The following is a 24,772-nucleotide window of genomic DNA, read 5'->3' on the forward strand; positions in this document are numbered from 1 at the left end:
TTACTTCTCATTATGGATTTTCTTTACCTCTTTTTTTGCAAACTTGGTAGTTTTTATTTGGCTGCTGGACACTGTAAGTTGTGTGACACTGGCAGCTGGACATTTTTGTTTCTATAAATATTACTTTGCTCTGGCCTGCCACTTACTTGGTGATGTGCTAGCAGTCCAGCGCTACCTGCTCCCTGCCGCGAAGGCACACCGGTCAGATCTCTCAGCGCAGGGCCCGCGGCCGCTGAGGCTCCCATCCTGATGGGAGGAAACTGCCCCGGCTGTTTATTCCACGTTCCCTGAGCCAGTTCCGGGAGGGCCCGGGGGGCGGACCCCGGCCGACTGGTGGGCGGACCCCCACCTCCTGGGCGGCCCCCGGCCCCCGCCCGAAGACCGCTGCTCCTCCGGGATATGTGTTCTTCCCGACTGAGGCCAAGCATCTGGGGAGGTAGACCCAGTGCTTTCCTTCACCTCAACATAGTTTAAACCAACTGGATGCCGAGTGTCTCCCCAGAGCCCAAACTCAAACTTGGCCGTCGGTCTCCCGCTGGACTAAAACCAGCTCAACTACTCTGCCCGGCCCACACCACGCCCCCAGGCTCCAGCACCGCCTACGGGCAGCGCGCGCAGGCGCAGAGCGCCGGCGCGCCGGCCACGCCCAGCCAAGACCGCGCCGGCGCTAAACAGCCGTCACTCCAACGGCTCGTCGTCGTCTGCCAATCAGAGTGCACGCTGACCCTCGCTTCCCGCCCACTGACGCGGTAGCCAATCGCCTGCCCCGGTGCTAACAGCGGCGAATTCAAAGCTCACTGAAGGCTGGAGGCGGAAGAGCGGGAGCTCGCCGTCGGCAGGATGGAGGTGGCGGAAGACGGGGTGCGGGGCCCCGCGCTAGAGTGAGTGTGTGCCGCCGGATGGCCGCCGGGGGCGGGCTGGGAGGACCTTGCGGGACCCCGCGTACTCCCGGCGTCCCTGGACCTCGCCGCGGGACGTGCAGGCAGGCACCCCCCTCTCCCTGCACGAACCCCGGCTGGGTCCCGGGGGCCGCTTCATCCCTGCGGACCCCGAGTCCCTGGACCTCGCCGCGGGACGTGTAGGCACCCCCCTCCCTGCACGCACCCCGGCTGGGTCCAGGGGGCCGCTCCATCCCTGCGGAGCCCGAGTCCCTGGACTTCGCCGCGGGGCGTGCAGGCAGGCATCTCCCCCCTCCCTGCATGCCACCCAGCTGGGTCCTGGAGGCCGTTCCATCCCTGAGGACCCCGCGTCCCCTAGCGGGTAACACCGCCCAGGCATCAGATGTCTGGGAGGGTCTCTTAATTTTGGTCTGGCCTGTGTCAGCGCGCACTCTTCGGGAGACTGTTCTACCCTCACCCCTGCCTGCTGGTGAGGCGGCTCGCAGAGCCTAGAGCAGGCACCCAGCTCTCTGTCCGATCCCCGCCCCCAAGTGTCCCCTGCCCGAGACCCCCTCCTGCCCATCGGAGCGTTGCCCCTTTCCTTCCCTGTCCCGTATTCCCTGATGGCCTTCAGACCTTCCACCCAGTGGTTCCTCTTCCGTGAGACCTTTTCTGCCTAAGATCCTAGCCCCTTATCCTGACTCCCCCTGCTCTGCTTGTTTTTACTCTCCCTTCCATCCCCAGACAGCACTGCAGACCTTCCTGTAGATTCTGGTTAGGGCAAGACCCAGCGTTGTTGCGCACCTGCGAATGCATCCGTGCGCACAGGTCGGCCAGGACTAGCGCCCCAGGAGTGTCCAATTTTCCCCTTTTTCTTGCCCCGGCAGGGCCCTGGGCAAGCTGGCACACATCCTGGAGCCTACAGGCCTGCAAGAGGAGGCAGAGCTGCCGGCCCAGCTCCTGGCGGAGTTTGTGATGGTATGGGCAAGCCTGGGAGCTAGGGAAGCTCCGGGGTCCCCTCGTGGGGGTACTCGGCAGACGTCCCTCTTCTGCCGTCTCTCTGAACAGGACTCCCGGAAGAAAGACAAGCTGCTGTGCAGCCAGCTGCAGGTGGTAGACTTCCTGCAGAACTTCCTGGCTCGGGAGGACACTGCCCAGGGACCAGAGCCCTTGGCTTCTGAAGACGCCAGCCGTGAGCAGGAAGGGGGTTGGGGTGGAGGTGTGTCAGGTCAGCAATTTGGCTGATGGGAGGACGGAGGCCCCAGTGTGGCAGGCAGACAGGCAGGCCAGTCTCATCTTTGTTCTTGTCTTCGGTGGCTCCTTTCAGGGCAGAAGGCAATTGCTGCCAAGGAGCAGTGGAAAGAGCTGAAGGCCACCTACCAAGAGCATGTGGAGGCCATCACCAGGGCCCTGAGCCTGGCCCTGCCCAGGATGGAGGAGGCCCAGAGGAAGCGGGCGCAGCTCCAGGAAGCCCTTGAACAGCTCCAGGCCAAGGTGGGGCCAGGAGGAGGGAGAGGAGGGCAGGCACGCTGGGGTGGACCCCTGGCCACCTCCCCAATCCAACCAGAGAAACACTCTTCCTTCTTTGTTCCCCTTCTTTGCAGAAGCAAGCAGCCATGGAGAAGCTGAGAACAGCCCAGGAGCAGTGGCGGCTGCACCAGGTGGGTCCAGGCCCCTGGGGGAGTGTCCCTTCTGCACCCTTGCGCGGCACTGGCCACGTCCTCTGCCCTGGAAACCTCCATTCCCTTCTCCTCTGTGAGGCCTCCCCCCACGGGCCAGGTCCTCTTCCCACGTCCTCTACCCGGAAAACCTTCACCCCCTTCTCTGTGAGCCCTCACTGCTCGGGCACCAGCAGGGAGTTAAATCGTAGCCTCGCCACTGACAGTGTTAGGACCTTGGGTGTCCCCTGACTTCCTGTGCTGTTTCTTTGTCTACTCCATAAGCCAGGTGGATGACGTCATCAGTATAGCAAGTGCTTAAAACAGTACTTGGCACATCACAGACTAACGTTCGTTTGTGTGCCCCCTTCCTCCGAACACTTTGCACTAGAATAGCTCGTTCTGACCCCTAGACCTCTCTAGGCCCCTGTTTCCCCTAAAGTGAGTAGAGTTCCTCTTTCCCTCTGTGGGTCTGCACCCCAAGTCGTGCCTAGGCTGGGGATTAAGAGCGTGGCTGAAGGACCTCCACACCTGCTGAGGCGTTTTTGCTCTCACTCCGGTAGGAGAAGCGTCTGCAGCAGCTGGCGGAAGCTTCTGCGGAGGTGAGGCTGCGGCAGACGGGGGCCCAGCAGGAGCTCCGGCGTCTGCATCAGGAGCTTGGAGCCCTACGGCAGCAGGCGGGGCAGGAGCGGGACAGGCTACAGAGGTGAGGCTGGGAGAGTGGGCTGCACACCCCCGTGTGGCCCAGTTTTCCTCCCTCACCAGCCACCTCTTCTCTGCAGGCACCAGACCTTCCTCCAGCTGCTGCACACCCTGCAGGGTCAGCTGCCGTTTCCCGAGGCAGAGACGGAGCCCCCACGGAAGCTGGACCCTGCTGAGGATGAGCCCCAGCAGCGGAACACCGGGGATGCCGTGGGGAGAGACGGGGCTGGGCCATCCGAGGTGAGTGAGAGGTGGGCCGGGGGCAGGGAGGTGGACAGAGGAGCTGGGAGCCAGGCCTGACCCATCACCCGCACCGTGTGTCCCCAAGGCTGACGGCCCACCACCTGCTGTGGCCGCAGGCTCGCCGTGCCTCCCTGAGGGGCAGCGCCACGGGAAAGGAAGCTAGAGCTGCACGGCGTCCCTGGACTGCAGGTATGGAGGGAGGGGCGGCCTCAGTCCACCTCCTCTCTGTGTCTGAGCTGTTGTTCCTTGGGGGCTGGAAGTGGGAAGGAGCAAGGATTCATCTTGTGGCTGAAGCCTAGCACCTCGCTCTGTGCCCAGCCTGCCCTGGGCGAACCCCTGTCTGTCTTCTCACCGTCCCCCGCCCCCATTCTTGTTGCGGGATGCTCGGGGCTCTGGAGTGCAGCCTGGTTTCTGACCGGGACCTGGGTGGGGTGGGCTCCCGAGCCTGGAGCTCTGTCTGTTCCCCCTTTTGTGTCCATGGTCACATGTCGGTGGGCAGAGCCACACGTGGAGCTAGCGGTACAGCAGTTGCCGGGACCAGTGTGGACAGAGAGCGAGTAGGTGGGGAGGGGCCTGGCTCGCAGCCCTGACGCTGCTTGTCCAAATCCACGGGAATCCAGCTCGCCGAGCGTATTCACTGGAGGAGGATGCTTCGTGCAAGGCGGTTGGATGTGGCGCAGTGACGGAAGTGGTTATGGCGTCCCTGCCTCAGGCTGGCCCCTTGCTGCGAGCCGGGGCCCGGCAGCCGCGGGTCTGGCTAGGCCGCGCACACCTGCCCGCACAGTGTGGTCCGCCCAGAACAACCGGGATGAAGAGCAGCCCTGAGAGCAGAGAGAAGCCCTGTGTCTGCCTGAGCTCCTACTTCTGTCCGTATTTGTGTGTGTGTTTCCGTGTTCACTGTCTCCGTTGCTCTTGAGTGTGTGGCTGGTGTGGGGACACTGGGGGCACTGCTCTCTGGGGGACAGCGCGTCCCTGTCGGGAGTGTGAGGACTGCCATGTGAGAGACACCAGCGACCACCCCAGCGGAAGACCCGTCGTCCATATGAGGACGGGACCTTCCTGAGTGAGCGGGACCCGGGACCCCAGCGGCTCTGGGAAGAGCCTCGGGGGCTGTGTTTTCAGACGCCTTCCGGCACGTGGAGATGGATGGAGGTCTTTGAGTCCTGCTCTTGGCTCTGCTTCTCTGAGGGCCCGAGTTCCCTAGTGTTCTTTCAGATGTGTTGGCCCCGTTGTTTAGGTGTGAAATAGGTCTGATCTCAGAGGTGTTTGAACACCCCCTCAGGGCTGAGTGAGGGGTCAGGATTGAGGACGCTTCTCAGTCTACCATGTGTGAGGGAGCAGGCTTCTAGCTCCCAGGTGCCCAGTCCCACTCACCCCTCTTCTTGCTGGGGGGCTCCCTCCCCCACCTTCTGCCTTATCTCTGTGGCCTTGTGGGCCCTGGGATTTCTACACGGGAGAGCAGGCACATCGGCCCTGGGGAGGAGAGCTGCTAAGGGGTTCTGGGGTGTGGTTGGGATGCTGTGGGGTTGCCTGGTGCCTGCGCGCTGGTGGCTGATGGAGCCCGCAGGGACAGGAAGATACAGTCCCCGGAGCCCTCCAGGCCACTCCCAGTCCAGTCAGGGAAGAGCTGGGTGGACGAGCAGTGATCACACGAGCACACCCGAACTTCTGGCAAGCAGGCTTCCCTCCCCGAGTGGGGGCGGAGCCAGTGCACGCCTCACGCCTAGGTCTCACACCTAGGGGAAGGAGGGCTGGTGTTGCACCGGCCAGTGTGGCTGCAGGACTGACCAGCTGGGGGACCGGGCTTTATTCGCCGAGATGAGCAGGGTCTCGGCTGTAGTGGTGCTCTGTGCTCCCGGTCCCCTACGAACCATCCTGGGACCCTGGTCTCATACATGCACTTGGGCCTGTGGGCCTGTGGGCCTGCTGCCTGCTGGGGACTTGCTCTCTTTTCCACCTGCTGGAGGGATGGAGGCCAGTCCCTGAACCACTGGTCTGGACGCCATTGCGCTGTCCTAACCGAAGTCTCCATGGTAACTAACACGGATCATCGGCTCAGTCTAGCACCAGAGAAACTCTTCTAGTTAAGAATAGTGTTTTCCTTGGGGCGCCTGGGTGGCGCAGTCGGTTAAGCGTCCGACTTCAGCCAGGTCACGATCTCGCGGTCCGGGGGTTCGAGCCCCGCGTCGGGCTCTGGGCTGATGGCTCGGAGCCTGGAGCCTGTTTCCGATTCTGTGTCTCCCTCTCTCTCTGCCCCTCCCCCGTTCATGCTCTCTCTCTGTCCCAAAAAAAATAAATAAAAACATTGAAAAAAAAAATTAAAAAAAAGAAGAATAGTGTTTTCCTTTTAAACGTGATATTCTTCTGTGGCGAAACACTGCTTTGCTTTTTCTTTGCTAGCTTTAATTTCCCGCTTCCCAGCTACTGTTACGTGTTTTTAGGAATTTCTCTTTTCTCAAGCATATTGGTGTTCCATCATAGTATATTTTTTATTCTTTTAACGTGTGCACACTGTTGCAGGGTGGCCTAATGTGTATTCCTGATATTTTTGTGCCGTATCTGATGTTCCCTTTGATCTGTCTTCAGCTGTGCATTCATTTTCACATATTTAAAGCTTCAGAATTGCCTTTTGTGACCAGCTCTTGTTTGTGTCTGCTCTGGTTCATTGGCCCGTAGGCCTGGCTTGGCCATTTCCTACCTTCTGTTTCTAGGTGGAGAAGATGTACTTGTTTTGTGAACTTTTAATTTTTATCAGATAATAAACTTGTGTATCTGGTTCTTTGTTTTCTCAAATAAAATGTAAGGCTACACATTTCTTGTGGCTTTCTCTAAATATGTTCACATTCAGTTCATAGAATTTTCTATTTCCCATTATTTGATTCGTGAGTTTCTTAGAAAAGTACTTTTGCAGTTTTCTCTGCATGGGAGGATAATCTTTCTAAGTCTGCTCTAATTTGGTCAGAGAATGTCATCTATATAAGAAATCTTTGGAAGGTGGCGAGGGATGCGGGTAGAGCCAGGAATGTGGTCTCTTGTCTTTTCTTTTTTTGTGCTTCGCAGGGGTTTGAAAGGACGTCTGTTTTGGAATTGTCCCCTGTGGTGGTTTCTATGTGTCTGTCACATTTTGCTTGTTATTTTTTTCAGTTTTTGTCTCCCGGATACCAAATTTTTTGTTTTCTGAATGTCACCTCCTGAGAGGTGTGTTCAGGTCTCTGAGTATGATCTCCTTATGATTCTGGTAGATTCTGCTTCCCCTGCCCTGCGCCTACTGTGTTAGGGCACAAGTTTACACGTGGGTCTTCCTCTGAGCCGGGCTGTACCACTGTTGACGGGCGAGTGTCTCTTAGCCTTGCGATCTGCCTGCGTCGGTACCAAGAAAACTGCAGCTCCCTGGTACCTTTGCCTCGTCCGCCTCTCTGACAGCCTTGTGAGTTTCAACTTCTCTTCATCCTTGTGTCGTGTTGTGTTTTTAGAGAGCGAGCGAATGAGAGCAGGGGAGAGGCAGAGAGAGAGAATCCCAAGCAGTCTCCGAGCTGTGAGCACAGAGCCTGATTTGGGCTCGATCCCATGAACTAGGAGATCATGATCTGAGGCCGAAATCACGAGTCAGACGCTCAAACATCTGAGCCATCCAGGTGCCCCCACTTTTTATTTTTATTGCTTTTATACCACATTAAAGAATGATTTTTTAAAAGCCAGTTTCATAATTTTTCTATCTTTGGTTTTGTTTATTTTTTTATCATTTTGTTTTCATTCCTTTTATCTTTTTTCTTCTGAAGGTTGTCACTGGTTGTTACCCCAGTTTAGCTTTTGAGTTAATAACGTCTAAAGTTAAGTGTAAGAGTCTCGATCTTGAACAAGAAAGGAAGCTTGGCACCACTGATGGGTCAGCACACTTGACTAGTAAGATGTTTCCATCTGGTTCATTACTTCCAGCCTGTTCTCTCCTCACAAAGCGGACTGACTCTTCCCTACATTTTCTGGTCATGTTTACTCATTCACTTTGGTTTTCTGCCTGCCTGATTTTATATGTCAGAGCTTTCACATGGGGTGATTTCCCATCTGAAATACATGTGTCGGACTTTCTTTTAGTTATAGGGTCGGTAGGCTGTGCGACACTTCACTGTTTCTTACTGTGAAATGCTTTTATTCTGTTCTCATTCTGGAAAGAGGTTTTCATTGCGTAGAGAATGCTTAGGGCACAAGGGCTTTCGTTTAGAACGTGACTCTAGCTTTCACTGTTGCTGATGGGAAGTCAGCTGGCCGCTTAAAGTTCTTCCTGTACATCCGGTTCGTTCATTCGTTCGTTCGTTCATTCATTCATTCATTCGTTCATTCACAATGCTTGTGGTTTGTTGGGCTTTCTAAATCTGAAATTGCCAGTCTTTTCCACAGTTTAGGAGTATTTTCAGTATCTTCTGTATAAGCTTCTTCCACACGAGTTAGACATCAATTAGATTTTCTAACTTTGTTCTTCATGTTATATAGACGTTCTTCCATATTTATAGTTACTTTTTTCTCTCTAGAGCATTTTCTTTGTTTAAATCTAGTTTGTTAACTGTATGTTACTAACCTATTGGATAATCGTTAATTTCATTTTTTGTCATTAATTTTTAAGCAGCTCTGTTAGACACCAGTCTACGTTATTTGGAGTTTTTGTGTTATTCTGGCCTACAGTTTGAGCTGATCCTTTCTGACCCTCATACAACATGTTCCAGTCTTTCCCCGGCGTTGGAAGGGTGCGTAGTTTCCATCTTGGCGGGCCTGCCTAGGTCCTCACCTTCCTCATGTGCTCCTTGTTTCTTTGTGTGGTTTATGTAGTTTTACTACCGAGTGTCCATTTTTATTGAACTTCGCTGTTGCGAATACTTTGTGGCTGGTCACAGGGGGAGAGGGTGGGTGTGTTTTCTTTTAGTAGCTCGTGGACGTGCTAATGTTCCTTGTGTCTCTCCTACTTCTCATTCTTGCTGGTTGAAGACTCTTCATTCATATTTCTCAAAGACTTTTTTCTATTTTCTCTTTCAAAAGCACAAGCTTTTGGCTGTATTTTAATACTGCTTTAATGTTCTTTCATTATCCTCCTTTCCAAGGTGCCACCCTACAATTCTTTACTGAATTCTATTTTTATGTGACTGTTTCCACCAGGAAGATAATTCTTGTCAACACTTGGATGGTTTCAGCAAAGTCAATCCCTTGCATTCTATCTTTACAATTTTAAAATTTGTAAAGCCGAGATTTCACTTTGGATATTCTACCCTACTGTGAAAAGAAAGCTATTCTAAAATAGAATAATATAAAATATGATATGTGTTAAATAATAACAAATTACATGATAATTAAAGAAAGCTATTCTGGCCATTCTGGTTAATACACGCCATTCCTATCTTACAGAATTTATGCAACTTTTTGTATTGTAATTTTTATGGGTCTTCTTTGAGGCAATTATGTGTAAGTTTTAAAATACAGAGGATGAGGGGGCACCTGGGTGGCTTAGTTAAGCATGCGACTTCGGCCCAGGTCATGATCTTGTGGTCCGAGCCCCATGCTGGGCTCTGTGCTGATGGCTTAGAGCCTGGAGCCTGCTTTGGATTCTGTGTCCTCCCCTATCTGTACCCTTCCCCCACTCGTGCTCTGTCTTCCTGTGCCTCTCAAAAAATAAATGTTAAATAAATACAGAGGGTGAGGGGCGCCTGGGTGGCTCAGTCGGTTAAGCATCCGACTTCAGGTCATTGTCTCACAGTTTGTGAGATCGAGCCCCGTGTGGGGCTCTGTGCTGACAGCTTAGAGCCTGGAGCCTACTTCAAGTTCTGTGTCTCTCCCTCTCACTCTGCCCTGCCCCTGCTCACACTCTGTCTCTGTCTCTCTCTCAAATCAACATTAAAAAAAATTTTTTTTAATACAGAGGATGAAATAAGTTAATTTCATTATTATTCCTAACCCAGTCTTTAAATGCCCCTTTTGCTACTTTGAGCACTGGGCTCTGAGGAATTTAGTGTTTGGGCCTTGATAAACTTTGCTTTTGAAATTTGGGATAACCTAGGCATTAGATCTCAGTCTCAGGAATCAATATCTTTTAGTTTGTTTTCAGGACTTATTAAACAGTTTTTTGAGGGCATGTACATTCTTTTATTTATGTTGTTAAATTGAATTTATATAACTGTTGACATAGTTAGGAAAATCTTCACAGAGCTCTCAGTATACCAGATTAGGTGTCGGATGCCTGTTCCCATGTACCTATAACTTCTAAACTGTCAGATGGACTCCAGCAGACCCACCTATGTGGACATGCGTGATTTAGTTCATCGTGCATTTCTTCGTTGTCACGCCCTAGTGAGGAGTTGATAATTACTTAAATGGATTGATTACTATACACCTAAAATAGCATTTCAAAATAGGAAAAAGAAGGAGTAAATCCAGAACTATAGGAGATTGTCGCATATAATCATTATAAAAGAACTAAACCATAAAAAATCTATACGTGTATACGTAATCTGGTACGGAAGTGTTCTATTTACACATACTATAAAAAATCACAGGAGAAGCTAATGTGAGTTGGAGTAATCAAAGTGAGGTTTGTCTTAGGAAAGAATGAGTTTAAAATATCCTCATGATTCTCAGTGTTATGAAATTACATTGCAAAAACTTCAGGTCTGATCTTACAAACCAATCATAAACAGTGAGCATGTTTCATTAATTAAAATACTAGCTTAAAAAGGAGGTATATTAAATTCTCAAGTTTTTCATATAACTTAGCAGTGGACAAGAAGTCATGTTTTGCATGTCTTTGAGGGAAAACACTCCGGGCACAGAGGCCAGTCCACCATCTCCATGTTTGTAAAGTCTGGATTACCTGGGCCAGATGTTCTAGAGTTAAAAGAGGGATTAAAGTAATCCATTTAGTGAAGTTTAACGTTATCTCTGGTTGTTTCACTTGGTCACCGTGAAGTCAGGACTGTGTGGGAAAGACACGCAGATTTCGTGTTTAGACTGCTCTTGATGGTGACCCAGATGCTGATCCTTGTTCCGGTGTGCCTTTTTCAACACACGAAGGAGGGGTGTGTTCAGAGTACGTAATACTTGTCACATAAACACGTGGACACGGACGCATCCACACCTAAAACAGGTGGAGAACACGCGGATCAGATGGGGGAAGTGGTTTCGGGCTCCTTTTCTCGGACACAGGTCCTGTCATTCACACTGGCTCTGATTCCTCTGTTCAGGAATATGCGTAACTTTTGTCCACAAATGAACTCACACCAGTGCCCTCGTAATTTAAAAGGACTTAAGAAATGCTCATTGCATTATATTCAGGGAAGATTTCTCAAAGAGCTGCCTGTTGAACTCAATTTCAAACAAATGCAATTATCCAGAGGCAGGTTTCATCATTTATTGAATGTCAGCTGTGTGCTCAACATAAGTTTTGAGAATTAAAAGAAAAAAAAAGGAAGATGATAAAGACAATCTGAGTTTACATTCGGAGACAGGAAGGAAAAACTAACTCTAACAAGCAGTACCTACTGTTCTCATGGAGTGAGGGCTGGCGTGTTCAGCAGCACCGGGATGGCTACGTCCTCAGTAAAGCACAGAAAGTGACACCAGTGACCTCAGGAGCACAAGAGGCCGGGCAGAGCCTGGATCACACTGTCAGGGAGGCCGTTACCCCGATGGCTGGGGGGAGGCCAAGCCTTTACCCAGGAGCCAAGGAAACCTGCTGAACAAGGTGTTTTCCACCTTTGGCAAAAAATCTCCAAGCCCCTTTTAACCCGTTGAAATAGAAAGTCTCAGGGAAGACCCGCCCCTGGGGAGGGCTTTGTGAATCCTGGCACATGCCCTTGTAGCAAGCGGTACCGCTGCCTTCACTGTGCGGAGGTGAACAGTCTCCCTGAGCATCCACTGCCTGCTCCTGCACGTGCCACAGTGGCAGCAAGCAGAGGGCTGAAATCCATTCAGGCTCCAGAATGGACCTCTGTTCTAGAATGCTGGTGCTTCACACTAAGTGCAGTAGTGATCACGATTACGAGCTCTCATGTTCTACCCAGGAAGACCATCACTAGAGCAGCTCAATGATGTAGTGCTCTTGGCTGGTGACAGTTACCGTCAGGACAAGTGCAGAACAACTAGACTGATGGATGGCCTCTCCCACGGCTCACTGTTGTTTGGCGTGTTACTGGAGGCTCATGACTCCGTGAGAATTTTGGAAAGTATCACAACGCAACATCACTCACTGTGCCTCGGGTGTAGGCTACTTATCAAGGTTTTAGGGACTTACAGTTGAAAACGGGAAAAATCCTCAGCCATAATTTAAAATGTTTGTGATAAAGAATGGTGAACTATTTCCCATCAATTAGCAAAATGACTGGTTTTTAAACACTACCCTGTGACTACCATAATAACTTTGGTGTTAGTGATTACATTGAACAATATTCGGAGACTTCTGGAATGTAAAGATGAGAGGAGCTTTATGTTAGGAGTCTTGTCACTGCTGGTGCCGGCGACAGGCTGTTCTTACTCTTTTGAGAAAGAATAAGACAAATATTGTTTCATTAAAACAGAAGTGTGGTTGCTACCATAAGAAGAGATTTTCCATTTTCCCCCTTCCATCTATCTCTATCCCATCTCAGGGGTTTTTAGTTTTCAGGATCCAATGAACTAATTAACTCTGTTAGGGTGGTGGTGGCAGTGGTCTAAAGAAGTAGGCAGTGAAAAACAATGTTACGTTTATAACAAAAGAAAGGGCTAGTAGATATTCAGGTAATTCTAATAGTCATTATTGCATGTGGTGTATCTTTTATGTAGGCGAAACACTGAAACTATGGAGTTCCATGTGCCTCAAGGAAAACAATTTGTTTTATAGCTAAATAATGGAATTGGGTTTGCTTGTTTTTGACATCATACAACAGTGTTACTGGTGTGAGTCACAGTGCCTGCAATTTAGCCTTGCCATTGTCCAGCTCAAACAGGGGATGGTCTGGCCAATGGTGGTGAGATTTTCTTTATAATGTTTACAATTTCTGGCAAATTTCTTGCCTTGTTTGTTCTTTTTCTGAAATGTGTGTGTGTGTGTGTGTGTGTGTGTGTGTGTGTGCACGCACACACACATACGCAGTCATATTCGTTCATTCCTTTATGTTTTGAGACTAAGTTGTTAATTACATGCAGATTCAGAATTGTACTAACTCCCTGGTAGTTGTGTTCTGTTAGTATTTATTGATCACGCACTTAACAAACATTTCAGAGTACCTATGTGTCAGTTACTCTTCCGTTTTTTAATAAAAATATATTTGACATAACGTTGTATACATTTAAGGTGTACAACATGTTAATTTGATGTGTTTATATACTGTAGTATGATTGCCATTGTTGTGTGAAGCTACCATAATTAGTACCTCTGTCACATTAATAACCAGTCCTTTCAGTGGTTAGAATACTTAAGTTCTAGGCTCTTAGCAAGCTTGGTGATTATATAACAGTATTGTCTGGGTTCCTTTGTTCTGTGCATTAGATTTCTAGGGCTTATTTACTACCCGTTACAAGTCTGTCCCTTCAAACAGTGTCCATCCTGTTTTCCCTGCCCCTGTCCTTTGTAGTCATCATTCTGATCTGTTTTCACGAGTTCGGCATTTTTAGATTCCACACGAGTGATCCCATACATTACCTGCCTTTGCCTGACATACCTCACTTAGCTTAACTGCTCAAGGTCCATCCACGTCTCAGATGGCAGATGTTCTTTAACATGACTGGATAATAGATAATGATAAGTGTAGGTACCTGGATATGTACGATATATATGGAGACTATTTTATATAACGTGTAACGTATCTGCTTCTTTATCCATTCATCCAACAATGAACATTTAGGTTATGCCCACATCTTGGCTATTGTGACGAATGCTGCAGTGAACAGGGGAGTGCAGATCTCTCTTTGACACCCCGTTTTCATTTCCTTTGGGTGTACACGCAGAGATGGAGCTGAACAAATGTACATTCCCACCATCAGCGGAAAGGTTCCCTTTTCTCCACATCCTCACCACACTTGTTCCCTCTTCTTGTGGAAGTTTAATTCTGAGCTCTGTATTCTGTTCTCTAGGTCTACGTGTCTATTTTTTATGCCAGTGGCATATTGTATTATTACTGTGGTTTGTAGTATAGTCAGGACGTGTGAGGTGCCTCCAGCTTTGTTCTTCCTCCAGTATCGCTTTAGCTATTCAGGGCCTTTTGTGGTTCCATACGAATTTTAGGATTTTTTTCTTTTTTCTTTTTAGTTTACTTGAAGCCATTGGAATTCTGATGGGGATTGTGTTGAATCTATAGATGGCTTTGGGTAGTATGGGCATTTCAACTATTAATTCTTTCAATCCGTGTACAATATGTCTTTCCATTTGTTTGTGTATTCTTCAACTTCTTCCAGCAAGGTCTTGTATTTTTGAATGTACAGATTTTCACTTCCTTGATCAAATTTATTCCTAGGTATTTTATTGTTTTTGAAGCTATTGTGACTAGGATAGTTTTCTTTATTTCTTTTTTGGATGTTACATCATTAGTATATAGAGTTGCAACTGATTGTTGTATGTTGATTTTATATCCTGCAACTTTACTGAAGTTCCAACAGTTTTTTGGTAGAGTCTTTGGGATTTTGTATATACAAAATGAAATCATTCACAAATAATGACAGTTTTACTTTTTCTTTCCCAATTTGGATGCCTTTTATTTGTCTTGACTAAATGCTCTAGCTAGGACTTCATTACTGTATTGATTGAGTAAGAGGGGTGAGAGTGGGCATCCTTGTCTTTTTCTTGATCTCAGAGGAAAAACTTTCGATTTTTCTCTATTGAGTGTAATGTTAGCTATGGGTTTGTTATACATGGCCTTTTATATGTCATGTTTCTTTGGTACCCAATCTGTTAAGAGTTTTATCATGAACGGATGGTGCATTTTGTCAAATGCCCTTTCATCATCTATTGTGGTTATTATGTGATTATTTAAATCTTTCATTCTGTTAATGTGCTGTATTACATTTATTGATTTGTATGTGTTTGAACCATCCTTGCATCCAGAGATAAATCCCACTTGGTCATGGTATATAATCATTTTTATGTTATTTAATGTGTTCTTGAATTTAGTTTGTCAATATTTTGTTGACAATGTTTGCATCTGTATTCATCATGGATGTTAGTCTTTAATTTTCCTTTCTTGTAGTGTTCTCTTCTGACTTTGGTTACATGGTAATTTTGGCTTCATAGAATCAATTTGGAGGTGTTCCCTGCTGTTTAGTTTTTTTGGAACAGTGTGAGAAGACTTGGTGTTAATTCTTCTTTAATTGTTTGGTAGAATTCACCAGTGAAATCACCTGGTTCTGGAGTTTTCTGTGTTAGGTTTTTGATTACTGATTCAATTACTTTACTACTAGTTATTGGTCTGTTCAGATTTTCTGTTTCTTCCTTATTCAGTCTTTGCATTCGCTGTGTTACTAGAAATTCATCCATTTCTTGTAGGTTATATTTGTTGGCATATAATTGTTTATAGTAGTCTCTTAAGATCCTGTGTATTTCTGTAGTGTCAGTTGATTTCTAATTTTATTGGAGTCTTCTCCCTTTTTTAATTAGTCTAGCAAAAGGTTTGTCAATTTTATTTACCTTTTTGAAAAACCAGCTTTTAATTTCATTGATCCTTTCCATTGTTTTTCTGGTCTCTATTTCACTGATTTCTACTGTGATCATTATTATCTCCTTTCTGCTAGCTTTGGACGTAATTTGTTCTTTTTCTAGTTCCTTGAGGTGTAAAATTAGGTTTTTATTTGAGATCTAATTAATAGATGCACATAACACTAAGCTTTCCTCTCAGAGCTGCTTTTGTAGCATCCCATAAGATTTGATATATTTCCATTTTCCTTTGTTTCAAGATAATTTTTTATTTCCCTTTTGATGTTTCCTTTGACCCACTGGTTGTTCAGAAGTGTGTCATTCAGTTTCCACATATTTGTAGAGTTTCTACCTTTTCTCTTGTTCATTCCTACTTCATACCATTGTGGTGAGAAAAAAAAAAAAAACCCTTGGTATGGTTTCAGTCTCCTTAAATTTGCTAAGATTTGTTTTGTGTGCTGTCACAATCTGTGGTCCACGTGCATTTGAGAAGAATGTGTATTCTGATACTATTGGATGGAATGTTGTATCTGTGTCGGTTAAGTCATTTGCTATAAAGTGTGGTTCATTTCCAGTGTTTATTTTGTTGATTTTCTGTCTGGATCATCTATCCATAACTGACAGCAGAGTATTGACGTTCACTACTATTTTTGTATTATTGTCTATTTCTCCCTTCATATCTGTTAGTATTTGCTTACCGTACTTAGGTGTCCCAATGGTGGGTACCTATATGTTTATGATCATTTTATCTTCTTGATGTATTGACCCTCTTATCATCATATAGCAGCCTTCTTTGTCTCTTGTCACTGTTTTTGGCTTGAAGTCTGTCTTGTCTGATGTAAGTATGGCTGCCCTCGCCATATTTTTGATTTCCACTTGCACGGAGTATCGTCTTCCATCTCTTCACTTTGAGCCTATTTGTGTGGAGAGCTGAAATGAGTCTCTTTTGGCGGCTTAGAGTTGGGTCTTATTATTTTTATCCGTTGAGTCACTCTGTGTCTTTTGACTGGATAATTCGGTCTCCTTACATTGGAGCGATTATTGATGTGTAAGGACTTGGAAATGCCATCTTACTGTTTTCCTTCTGGTTGTTTTCCATGGTAATGTGTTCAGTGCCCTCTTTTTCTAATGGTTTGTGAATCTAGATTGTTGCTTTGTGGTTACCTTGAGGTTTATGTAAAACATCTCAGATAAAAGTTCTTTGATGCTGAAAGCAGCTTATCATCATTCCCCTGGAAAGGCTCCACCCTATTACTCCTCCTCTTTTATGTTTTTAATGTCACAGTTTACCTATTTTATGCTGTGAATTTATTGTACATTATTGAGGTTTTTACTGTAGTTAAGTGGCCACGGTGCTTTTCCAATACAGAGTTAGTTTTCTAATTCTGGCTGTTTACTTCTCACCTACCCAACTGCAGTGCACTGTCCTGCTTTCGTGTCACCGATTAGCACCTTTGCATTTCAGCTTGAAGAACTCCTGTTAGCATTTCTTGCAAGTCAACTCTTGTGGTTGGCAACCTTCCTCAGCTTTTATTTATCTGGGGATGCCTTTATTTCTCCTTTGTATCTGAAGGGTGGTTTTGCCACGTAAAGTATATTTGGCTGGCCAGTTTTCTCTGTCAGCACTTTGAATGTGCCATTCCACTCTCTTCTGGCCCGCAGGGCTTCTGCTGAGAGCCTAACAGGGTTCTTTTTAAGGGTTACGTTCCCTGGCTGCCTTTAAGGTTCTTTATCATTGAGGGGTGCCTGGATAGCTCAATTTGTTAAGCATCTAACTTCGGCTCAGGTCATGATCACAGGGTTTGTGGGTTTGAGCCCCTGCGTCAGGCTCTGTGCTGACAGTTCGGAGCCTGGAGCCTGTTTTGGATTCTGTGTCTCCCTCTTTCTCTGTCCCTCCCTGCCTTGTGCTCGCTCTCTCTCTCTCTCTCTCTCAAATATAAATAAACATTAAAAAATTATTAAAGAAAGATTCTTTATCATTGATTTTCGACAGTTTCATTGTAATGTGTCTTGGAGGTCTTTTCACATTGAGATAATAGGGTGTTCTAGTAGCTTTGTGAACCTGTGCCAATTTCTTCCCAGGTTTGGGACGTTCCCAGCTATTATTTAAGTAGACTGTCCCCTTCTCCTCTTGTCCTTCTGGTATACCAGTCACTCTTCTATTTGCCCTTTTGACCTTTGTGATGGAAACTGATGGCTCTTGTAGGGTTTCTGCCCTGCTTTACAATCTTTCACCTCCTCATTGAGCTGCACTCTAATCTGTGTCCTCGAGGTTACTTGTTCTTTCTTCTGTCTGGAGCGATGCTTCCTTCCTCCCCTCCTTTATTGAATTCTTCAGTTCCAGAATTTGCTTGGTTCTGCCTTATAATGTTACTCTCTTGTAAAGAAGTGCTCTGTTCATTAATTTTGTTCCTGAGTTCACTGAATTACTGTTCTGAGTTTTCTTGGAGCTTGTTGAATTTCTTCATGACTGCTGTTCTGAATTTGTTATCGGATTGCAGTTTTCCATACCATTGAGTTGTGTTGCTGGAGGATTACTGTCTTTCTGTGACACCACGTGTCTGGGATTGTTCATAGTGTTGGGAGACATGCACTTGTGCTCCAGCCTCTGAACTGTCAGTCACCTTCCTTAAGTAGGGTTTTCTGTTGACTGTGGATCTTATAGTTCAACGGTTTGGCCATTAGGAACCTTGTTTCTTTTGGAAGGTGGCTCCGTAGCTGGAGCGTGGTTTCTCCTTTGACTCCTCTGGCAGACGTGTGCGCACAGGGAGCTGGTGGCAGAGCCCGGGCAGTTGTGGGCTAGGTGCCTGGGGCTCTAGGGGTCCCTCTGGGCCTGGTGTGGTATCCTCCAGGGGCCCAGGGCCATCCTGCTGCTGACGTCCTGAAGCAGATGGCATGAGGCCCGTTTCTTCACGGCGCTTTGCCACTGTCGTCTTCCTCTTTCCCTGTCCTGTCCCTCCCCCGGTCATGGGTGGTCCTCAGATGTGCAGGTGCTGCTGGAGACAGGGCCTCTCCTCGGCAGCCTGTATAGCTGCTGCGGGGGTCACTCTGCCCACGGGGGAGAAGGTGTGGCCTTTGCCTTGTAGTTCACCTGTCTCTAGACCTTGGTTCCCAGTCAACGAGAGCGCGATATAAGGGAGATGTCTTTGTTAAGTGACTCATCCATAAAATCAGTTTTTGTGGTCAGACAGGTTATAATATTTAATTTTAGTTTGGAAACTTAAGTTATAAAGCTGTTTAGTGTTGTGTTTTGTTTTTCCTGGCGAAGTATCTTGAGTGTCATATTTTTTAAGTGGACGTGCATTTACATAAATTCTAAACCGAAGGCAGGCATTGTTCTTTCTTTATAGCTTAATTTTATCTTGTGTTATTTCTTAAGGAGTCATTTATTTAAATCATGAAGGCACCCGGAAGCTACGGGAAACCTTCCTCACTTCATCGTAGGACTGATTGCTATCCATGGTCTGCTATTTTTTATCTGTGAATCTAGTTTACCTCTAAGGAAGCTGAATGGACAGCCTGGCTCATTTTAAATTTTGTATTAAGAACAGAGTGCACTCATTTTGTTCAATGTCAGGTGAAGCCTATCTAATATTTCCTAGATGGTAAGTATATGAAATTATATATAATAAAAAATTATAGAAAAATTAAAAATCTGTCTTCCTCCGGGCATCTCTGTCCCCACAGAAGTATACATGCTTGGCAGGAATGTGGATGAACACTCTCCATCCTTGGGGCACCTGAGTGTCCCCGGGGGTTGGGCATCTGATGCTTGATCTCTGCTCGAGTCATGATTCCCGGGTCACAGGCCCCACGCTCTGCATGGAGATTCGCTCTCTGCCCCTTCCCCTCTCTGTTTCTGTCTCTCTCTCAAAAATAAACATTAAAAAAGATTTTTAAAAAAGGAGTTGGAAGGTAAGAGACAAAAGCGAATAGATGTTTAAACTATTATCCATTTATTTTCATACAGATTTTGTCATCTTTTAGATTATCTTAGTGAAAATAGCAGAGTTTTGTCAGCATAAATTTTAATTTTTTTTATGTTTTATTTATTGTTGAGAGAAAGCACGGGAGGGACAGAGAGAGAAAGGGAGACACAGAAGCTGAAGACAGGCTCCAGGCTCTGAGCTAGCTGTCAGCACAGAGCCCCACGCGGGGCTCGAACCCACAAACCGCAAGATCATGGCCTGAGCCGAAGTTGGACGCTTAACGACCGAGCCACCCAGGTGCCCCTGTTTGTCACAGACTCTTCCTGACCTCAGTGGTCTCCAAGACTTTCCCTATGAGCAACAGTATCTTCTAAAAAAAAATAATGAATCTCAAATAATTGTCATCTTTTTGTTAAAAGTATAATTAGTAAAAGTGAAAATGTTGACTTTGAACAGTATGGTGTTTTAATCTAATCTCGGAGGAGCTCCAGATGACTGAGTTGCCATGGCAACCTGTTAGCGGTGGAAATGCAAGAAAACTTTATTTTTTTTTTCAACGTTTTTTTTTTTTTTTTTATTTTTTATTTTTTTTATTTATTTTTGGGACAGAGAGAAACAGAGCATGAACGGGGGAGGGGCAGAGAGAGAGGAAGACACAGAATCGGAAACAGGCTCCAGGCTCCGAGCCATCAGCCCAGAGCCTGACGCGGGGCTCGAACTCACGGACCGCGAGATCGTGACCTGGCTGAAGTCGGAGGCTTAACCGACTGCGCCACCCAGGCGCCCCTGCAAGAAAACTTTAAATATGAAATGTTTTGATCGTGTCTGTTCCTAATTGGTACTCTCCTCTCCGGTGTTTCCACTGATGTTTTCATAACACTTCAGTGGAGTACACATTTATCAGCAGTTAGAAGTTGTTTTATAGACAGTGAAACTATCACAACTTTATGATTGTTATCTTAAAAATATGTAATATATTTGCGACGCTTTGACAAACCTTTTGAAAAGCTGTTCTTACCTCAGCAATCTTTGGCACATCTCAGAGCAGAGCCCCAAGATTGCTCCTGTGACCTTCCGCACCCCGAGCCCGGTTCCACCTGGCACTCCCCATGTTTTAGGGAAATTATCGCTGACACTCTCTCTTCCTTATTTGTGTATTCTTACTGCAGAATACACTGCTCTTCGCATTACAGGTACCCGAGAGTTGTTTCTTTCCTTATTCTTCTTATAACTTGTGAGCCTTATTTCTCAGGGGCTCGGACTCAGTTCAAGCCAGGCACGGGTCAAGATACATTTAAAATTGCACACGAATTGGGGCAGATGCAGTCTCGCAGGAAATCTCCAAATGAAGGAGAGAGGCTTATTCGAACTACAACGTAACATTTTGAAATATATAGATCTTGCAATTTTTTAAAAAATGTTTATTTTGAGAGAGAGACAGTCAAGGAGGGGCAGAGAGAGAATCCCAAGCAGGCTCCACGTTGTCAGTGCAGAGCCTGATGCAGGGCTTGAACTCGTGAACTGTGACCTCATGTCCTGAGCTGAGATCAAGAGTTGGATGCTTAACCGACTGACCCACCTAGGCATCTCAGATGTTGGAATTTTTTTATGGTGGAAAAGCATACATGACAAAATTTGCCATTCTAACTACAAGTGTACAATTAAGTGGCATTTCGTGCAGTCACACTGTTGTACAACCGTCACCACTGTCTGCCTCCAGAACTTTTTCATGTTCCCAGACCGAAACTCCTTACCCAGTAACAGTAAGCCAGCCCCTAACAACCACCATCAACTTTGTGTCTCTATGAATTTATGAGACTTATTATGAGACTTAATATATTTAGAGTTATTATGAGACTGAATATAAGTAGAATCCTGCAACACTTGTTCCTCTGTGGCTGGCTTACTTTTAGCACAGTATTTTCTTTTTTTTTTTTTCAAAGTTTATTTATTTTTGGGACAGAGAGAGACAGAGCATGAACGGGGGAGGGGCAGAGAGAGAGGGAGACACAGAATCGGAAACAGGCTCCAGGCTCTGAGCCATCAGCCCAGAGCCTGACGCGGGGCTCGAACTCACGGACCGCGAGATCGTGACCTGGTTGAAGTCGGACGCTTAACCGACTGCGCCACCCAGGCGCCCCTAGCACGGTATTTTCAATGTCAAATTTTTCTTCATTGAGTCTGAATAACATTCTCCTCCTGTATGTATATATCACATTTTGTGTGTTTGTTCATTCATCAATGGGCACTTAGGTTGCTTCACGTTTAGGCTCTTTTGAACAACGTTGCTATGAATGTGTATGTACAAATATCCATAGGAGTCCCTGTGTTCACTTCTTCTGAAATTCCAGAAGTGGAATTGCTGGATAATAAGGTAATCCTAGGCTCAATTTTTGGAGAAACTACCATACTGTTTTCCACAGTGGGTGCACCATCTGACATTTCCACCAGCTATGCACAGAGGTTCCAGTTAGTCTACATCTTCACCAAAACTTGTTACTTTCTAGCTTTTTTTGTTGTTTTTGATAATAGCCACACTAATGGGTATGAAGTAGTATCTCATGGTTTTGATGTGCGTTTCCCCATCAATTACCAGTGACCAGTGTCGAGCATCTTTTCATATACTAACTAGTTGGTCGTTTTTTAGGTGAAATGTCTGTTCAGTCCTGTGACTGTTTTTTAATCGGGTCATTTGATTTTTTGCTGCTGAATTGTAGGAGCTCTGTATTTTCTATATTAATCTCTTATTGGATATGTGATATGCAGATATGTTCTCCCATTCCATGAGTCACCTTTTAGCTCTGTTATAGCCATTGATGCACAAATATATTTTTTCTTTAATGCATATTTACTTTAAGAGAGAGAGCAGGGTAGGAGCAGAGAGAAAGGGAGCGAGAGAGAGAATCTGTGCTGACAGCACAGAGCCTGATGAGGGGCTCGATCTCATGAACCATGAGATCATGATCTGCGCTGAAATCAAAAGTCAGATGCTTCACTGACTGAGCCACCCAGGTGCCCTGATGCACCTTTTTAAAATGTATTTTAATATTAAGTGTTTTTAATTTTGATAAAATCCAACTTACCTAATTTTTTGTTGTTGCCTTGATTTTGGTGTCCTATCCAAGAAAACAGTACCAAATCAAATGTAGTGAAGCTTTCCCTCTGTGTTTTCTTCTAAAAGTTTCAGAGTTTAATTAGTTCTTAGATTGAGCCTTTGATCCACTTTGAGTCAGTTTGTATATGGTATAAGTAAGAGTCTAACTTCATTCTTCTGCACACAAGTATCCGGTTTTCCAACACCATTTGTTGAAAAGGACCCTTTTCCCATTGAATGGTCATGATACCATTGTCTAATATTTTACCATACATGTGAGGATTTATTATTTTTTTGGTAACATTACTTAATTTGTTTATTCTTTTTTTTTTTTTTTTTTTAGTGTGGAATATTTAGGGTCTTCTGCCTGTAAGATCATGTCGTCTGTGAACAAAAATAATTTTATTTCTTCCTCTTTTATTTGGATGCCTCTTATTTCTTTTTCTTGTCTAGTTGCTCTGGCTAGGACTTCCATTACTATGTTGAATAAAAGCAGAAAGAGGGGATCCTTGCCTTGTTCCTGATCTTAGAGGAAAAACTTTCAGATTTTTACTTTTGAATTTGGTGGTTACCATGCATTTTTCATATATGGCCTTTATTTTGTTAGAGGGTTTTCTTCTAGTTTGTTGAGTGCTTTTATCATGAAGGAGTGTTTTATTTTGTTGAGCTTTTTTTTTTTTAATCAATTGAGATAATCATTTTTTTTATTCCATTCTGTTAATGTGGTTTATGTCATTGTTTGCTTTTCATATGTTAAACCATTTTTGCATTCCAGGAGTAAATCCTACTTGGTTTTGTGAATAGTTCTCTTAATATATAATTTGAATTTTGGTTTGATGGTATTTTGTTGAAGATTCTTGCATTGATGTTCATGAGAAATAATTGTCTGTAGGTTTGTTACTGGTTTTCTTTGTGTCACTTTGATATCAGAGTAATGCTAGCTGCATAGAATGAGTTAGGAAGTTGTCTTAGTTCAGGCTGCTGTAACAAAAATACCATAAACTGGTGGCTTATAAGCAACAGAAATTTATTTTTCACAGTTGTTGAGACTGAAGAATCCAAGATCAAGGTGCCAGAAGATTCAGTGTCTGGCAAGGACCCTCTTTCTCATTCATACCCCTGACCTCATTAGGTCCTTACATGATAGAAGGATGAGGGAGCTCTGTGGGTTCTCTTGTATACGGGCGAGAATCCCATTCCTGAGGTCTCCATCATCATGACCTAATCGCCTTTCAAAGACCCCAACTTTTAATATCATCACTTTGGATGTTAAGATTTCAACATATGAATTCTAGGAGGACACAAACAATCTCTAGCAGAAGTGTTTCCTCCTCTTCAGTGTTTTGGAAGAATTTGAAAAGGATTGGCTTAATTCCTTTTTAAATGTTTGGCAGAATTCATTGGAGACACTGGGCTGGGCTTTTCTTTGTTGGGAGGTTTTGATTACTGATTCAGTCAACCTGTTAATTAGAGATTTATTCAGATTTATCTCTTAACGATTCAGTCTTGGTAGAGTGTGTGTGTGTGTGTGTGTGTGTGTGTGTGTGTGTGTGTGTGTGTGTGTGTATTTTAATGTTTAAGGGAGGGAAGGAGGGCCTGGAACATCTCAGTCCCCCATCTGGCTTATACCTCTGTCTGTTGCACTCTGTTTACATTGTGTTCTGTCCTGGAAATCATCGGCAGCAGCACTTACTGTTCATGCAGTAAGAGCTTCCTTCTTTTCCAGCCAGCTGTTCCCTCTCACTTTTGCATGTGGAGTACATATGGTTACATCACTGAAATTGATGACTAGGACGTATCAGTTCCCTTGCTGTGATTGAAGACTGTATTTCACCCTGAAGGCACATGTCTTAGTGCAGGGGGTGGTGACTCTGCTTTCGAGAAACATGGATTCGTGTTCCAAACCTGGTGAATAACAACACTAGTGTTTTGGAGACTCAGTCATCTTATCTGTAAAATGAGAATGTTAAAGTAAATGTTTTTTAAAGGTTCTGTTTTATCTAACTCTATGGTTTTATAGTGTAGATAGTAATTTAAAATTTGATACAGTATAAGTGAGCGTGAGAAGAGTTTTCTGTGTACCTACTCAGGACACAGCTACCTGGAGCACTTTGGATTAGGTCAACAGGCAGCCCTTATGAAAATAGTGAAGAGGGCACTGGAATAAGTTACTGGGACCTAAGGAAACAGAATCTGATTCTTAAATCAATATGCACCTGCCCCAGCCTTTCACAGAGTGTTACAGGTTGTCTGTGAACTTTTCCCTGAGGGTAAAATAGACCCATCTCTGGACATTTTCCTGGAGGAAAGGCTCATTGTTGGCAGGGAGCGTCTTTGGAGAATAATACTATATGATATACCTCAACTATCCTTTGGTTCTGGCCTAGGAGAATATGGCTCAAGTTCTTTGATAAATAAGGTTATAAGAGTATGACAGAAAAAGCCGTGATATAAGAAAATATGGAAGGAATGTAACTAAGAAAATATGGAAGGAAAAAAAAACAGTGAACAACTGTTACAGACTTTGAGGCTGGAGTAATCTCTTGTCCAGCAAGAGATCGGGTGCAGAATTAACTGTGAGGGAGGCTAATGTCCAGGAGGAAACAAGAGCCGGGAGGAAGCGTCCTTGC

General features: G+C 45.4%; 1 protein-coding gene across 4 annotated transcripts in view; it reads left to right on the plus strand.

The window, feature by feature from the left end:
- The first annotated feature begins 759 nt into the window (after nucleotides 1-759).
- Nucleotides 760-24,772, plus strand: part of ZWINT (ZW10 interacting kinetochore protein) — a 53,837-nt gene continuing 29,824 nt past the window's right edge. For 3 of the 4 annotated variants that reach the window (XM_086679473.1, XM_086679472.1, XM_025915074.2), the window contains exons 1-8: nucleotides 760-881; nucleotides 1,766-1,856; nucleotides 1,947-2,070; nucleotides 2,206-2,372; nucleotides 2,483-2,539; nucleotides 3,100-3,242; nucleotides 3,319-3,478; nucleotides 3,567-3,670. In XM_086679473.1, the coding sequence (XP_086535599.1) occupies nucleotides 841-881; nucleotides 1,766-1,856; nucleotides 1,947-2,070; nucleotides 2,206-2,372; nucleotides 2,483-2,539; nucleotides 3,100-3,242; nucleotides 3,319-3,478; nucleotides 3,567-3,644 (861 nt within the window). In that variant the 5' untranslated portion in view covers nucleotides 760-840 and the 3' untranslated portion in view covers nucleotides 3,645-3,670. Of the gene's footprint in view, nucleotides 882-1,765; nucleotides 1,857-1,946; nucleotides 2,071-2,205; nucleotides 2,373-2,482; nucleotides 2,540-3,099; nucleotides 3,243-3,318; nucleotides 3,479-3,566; nucleotides 3,671-4,101; nucleotides 5,580-24,772 lie in introns of those variants that run through there. The other variant, XM_086679471.1, reaches the window with a different exon arrangement.

Source organism: Puma concolor, chromosome D2 (assembly GCF_028749965.1).
Source record: "Puma concolor isolate L17-30 chromosome D2, mPumCon1.1.hap2, whole genome shotgun sequence".
NCBI lineage: Eukaryota > Metazoa > Chordata > Mammalia > Carnivora > Felidae > Puma > Puma concolor.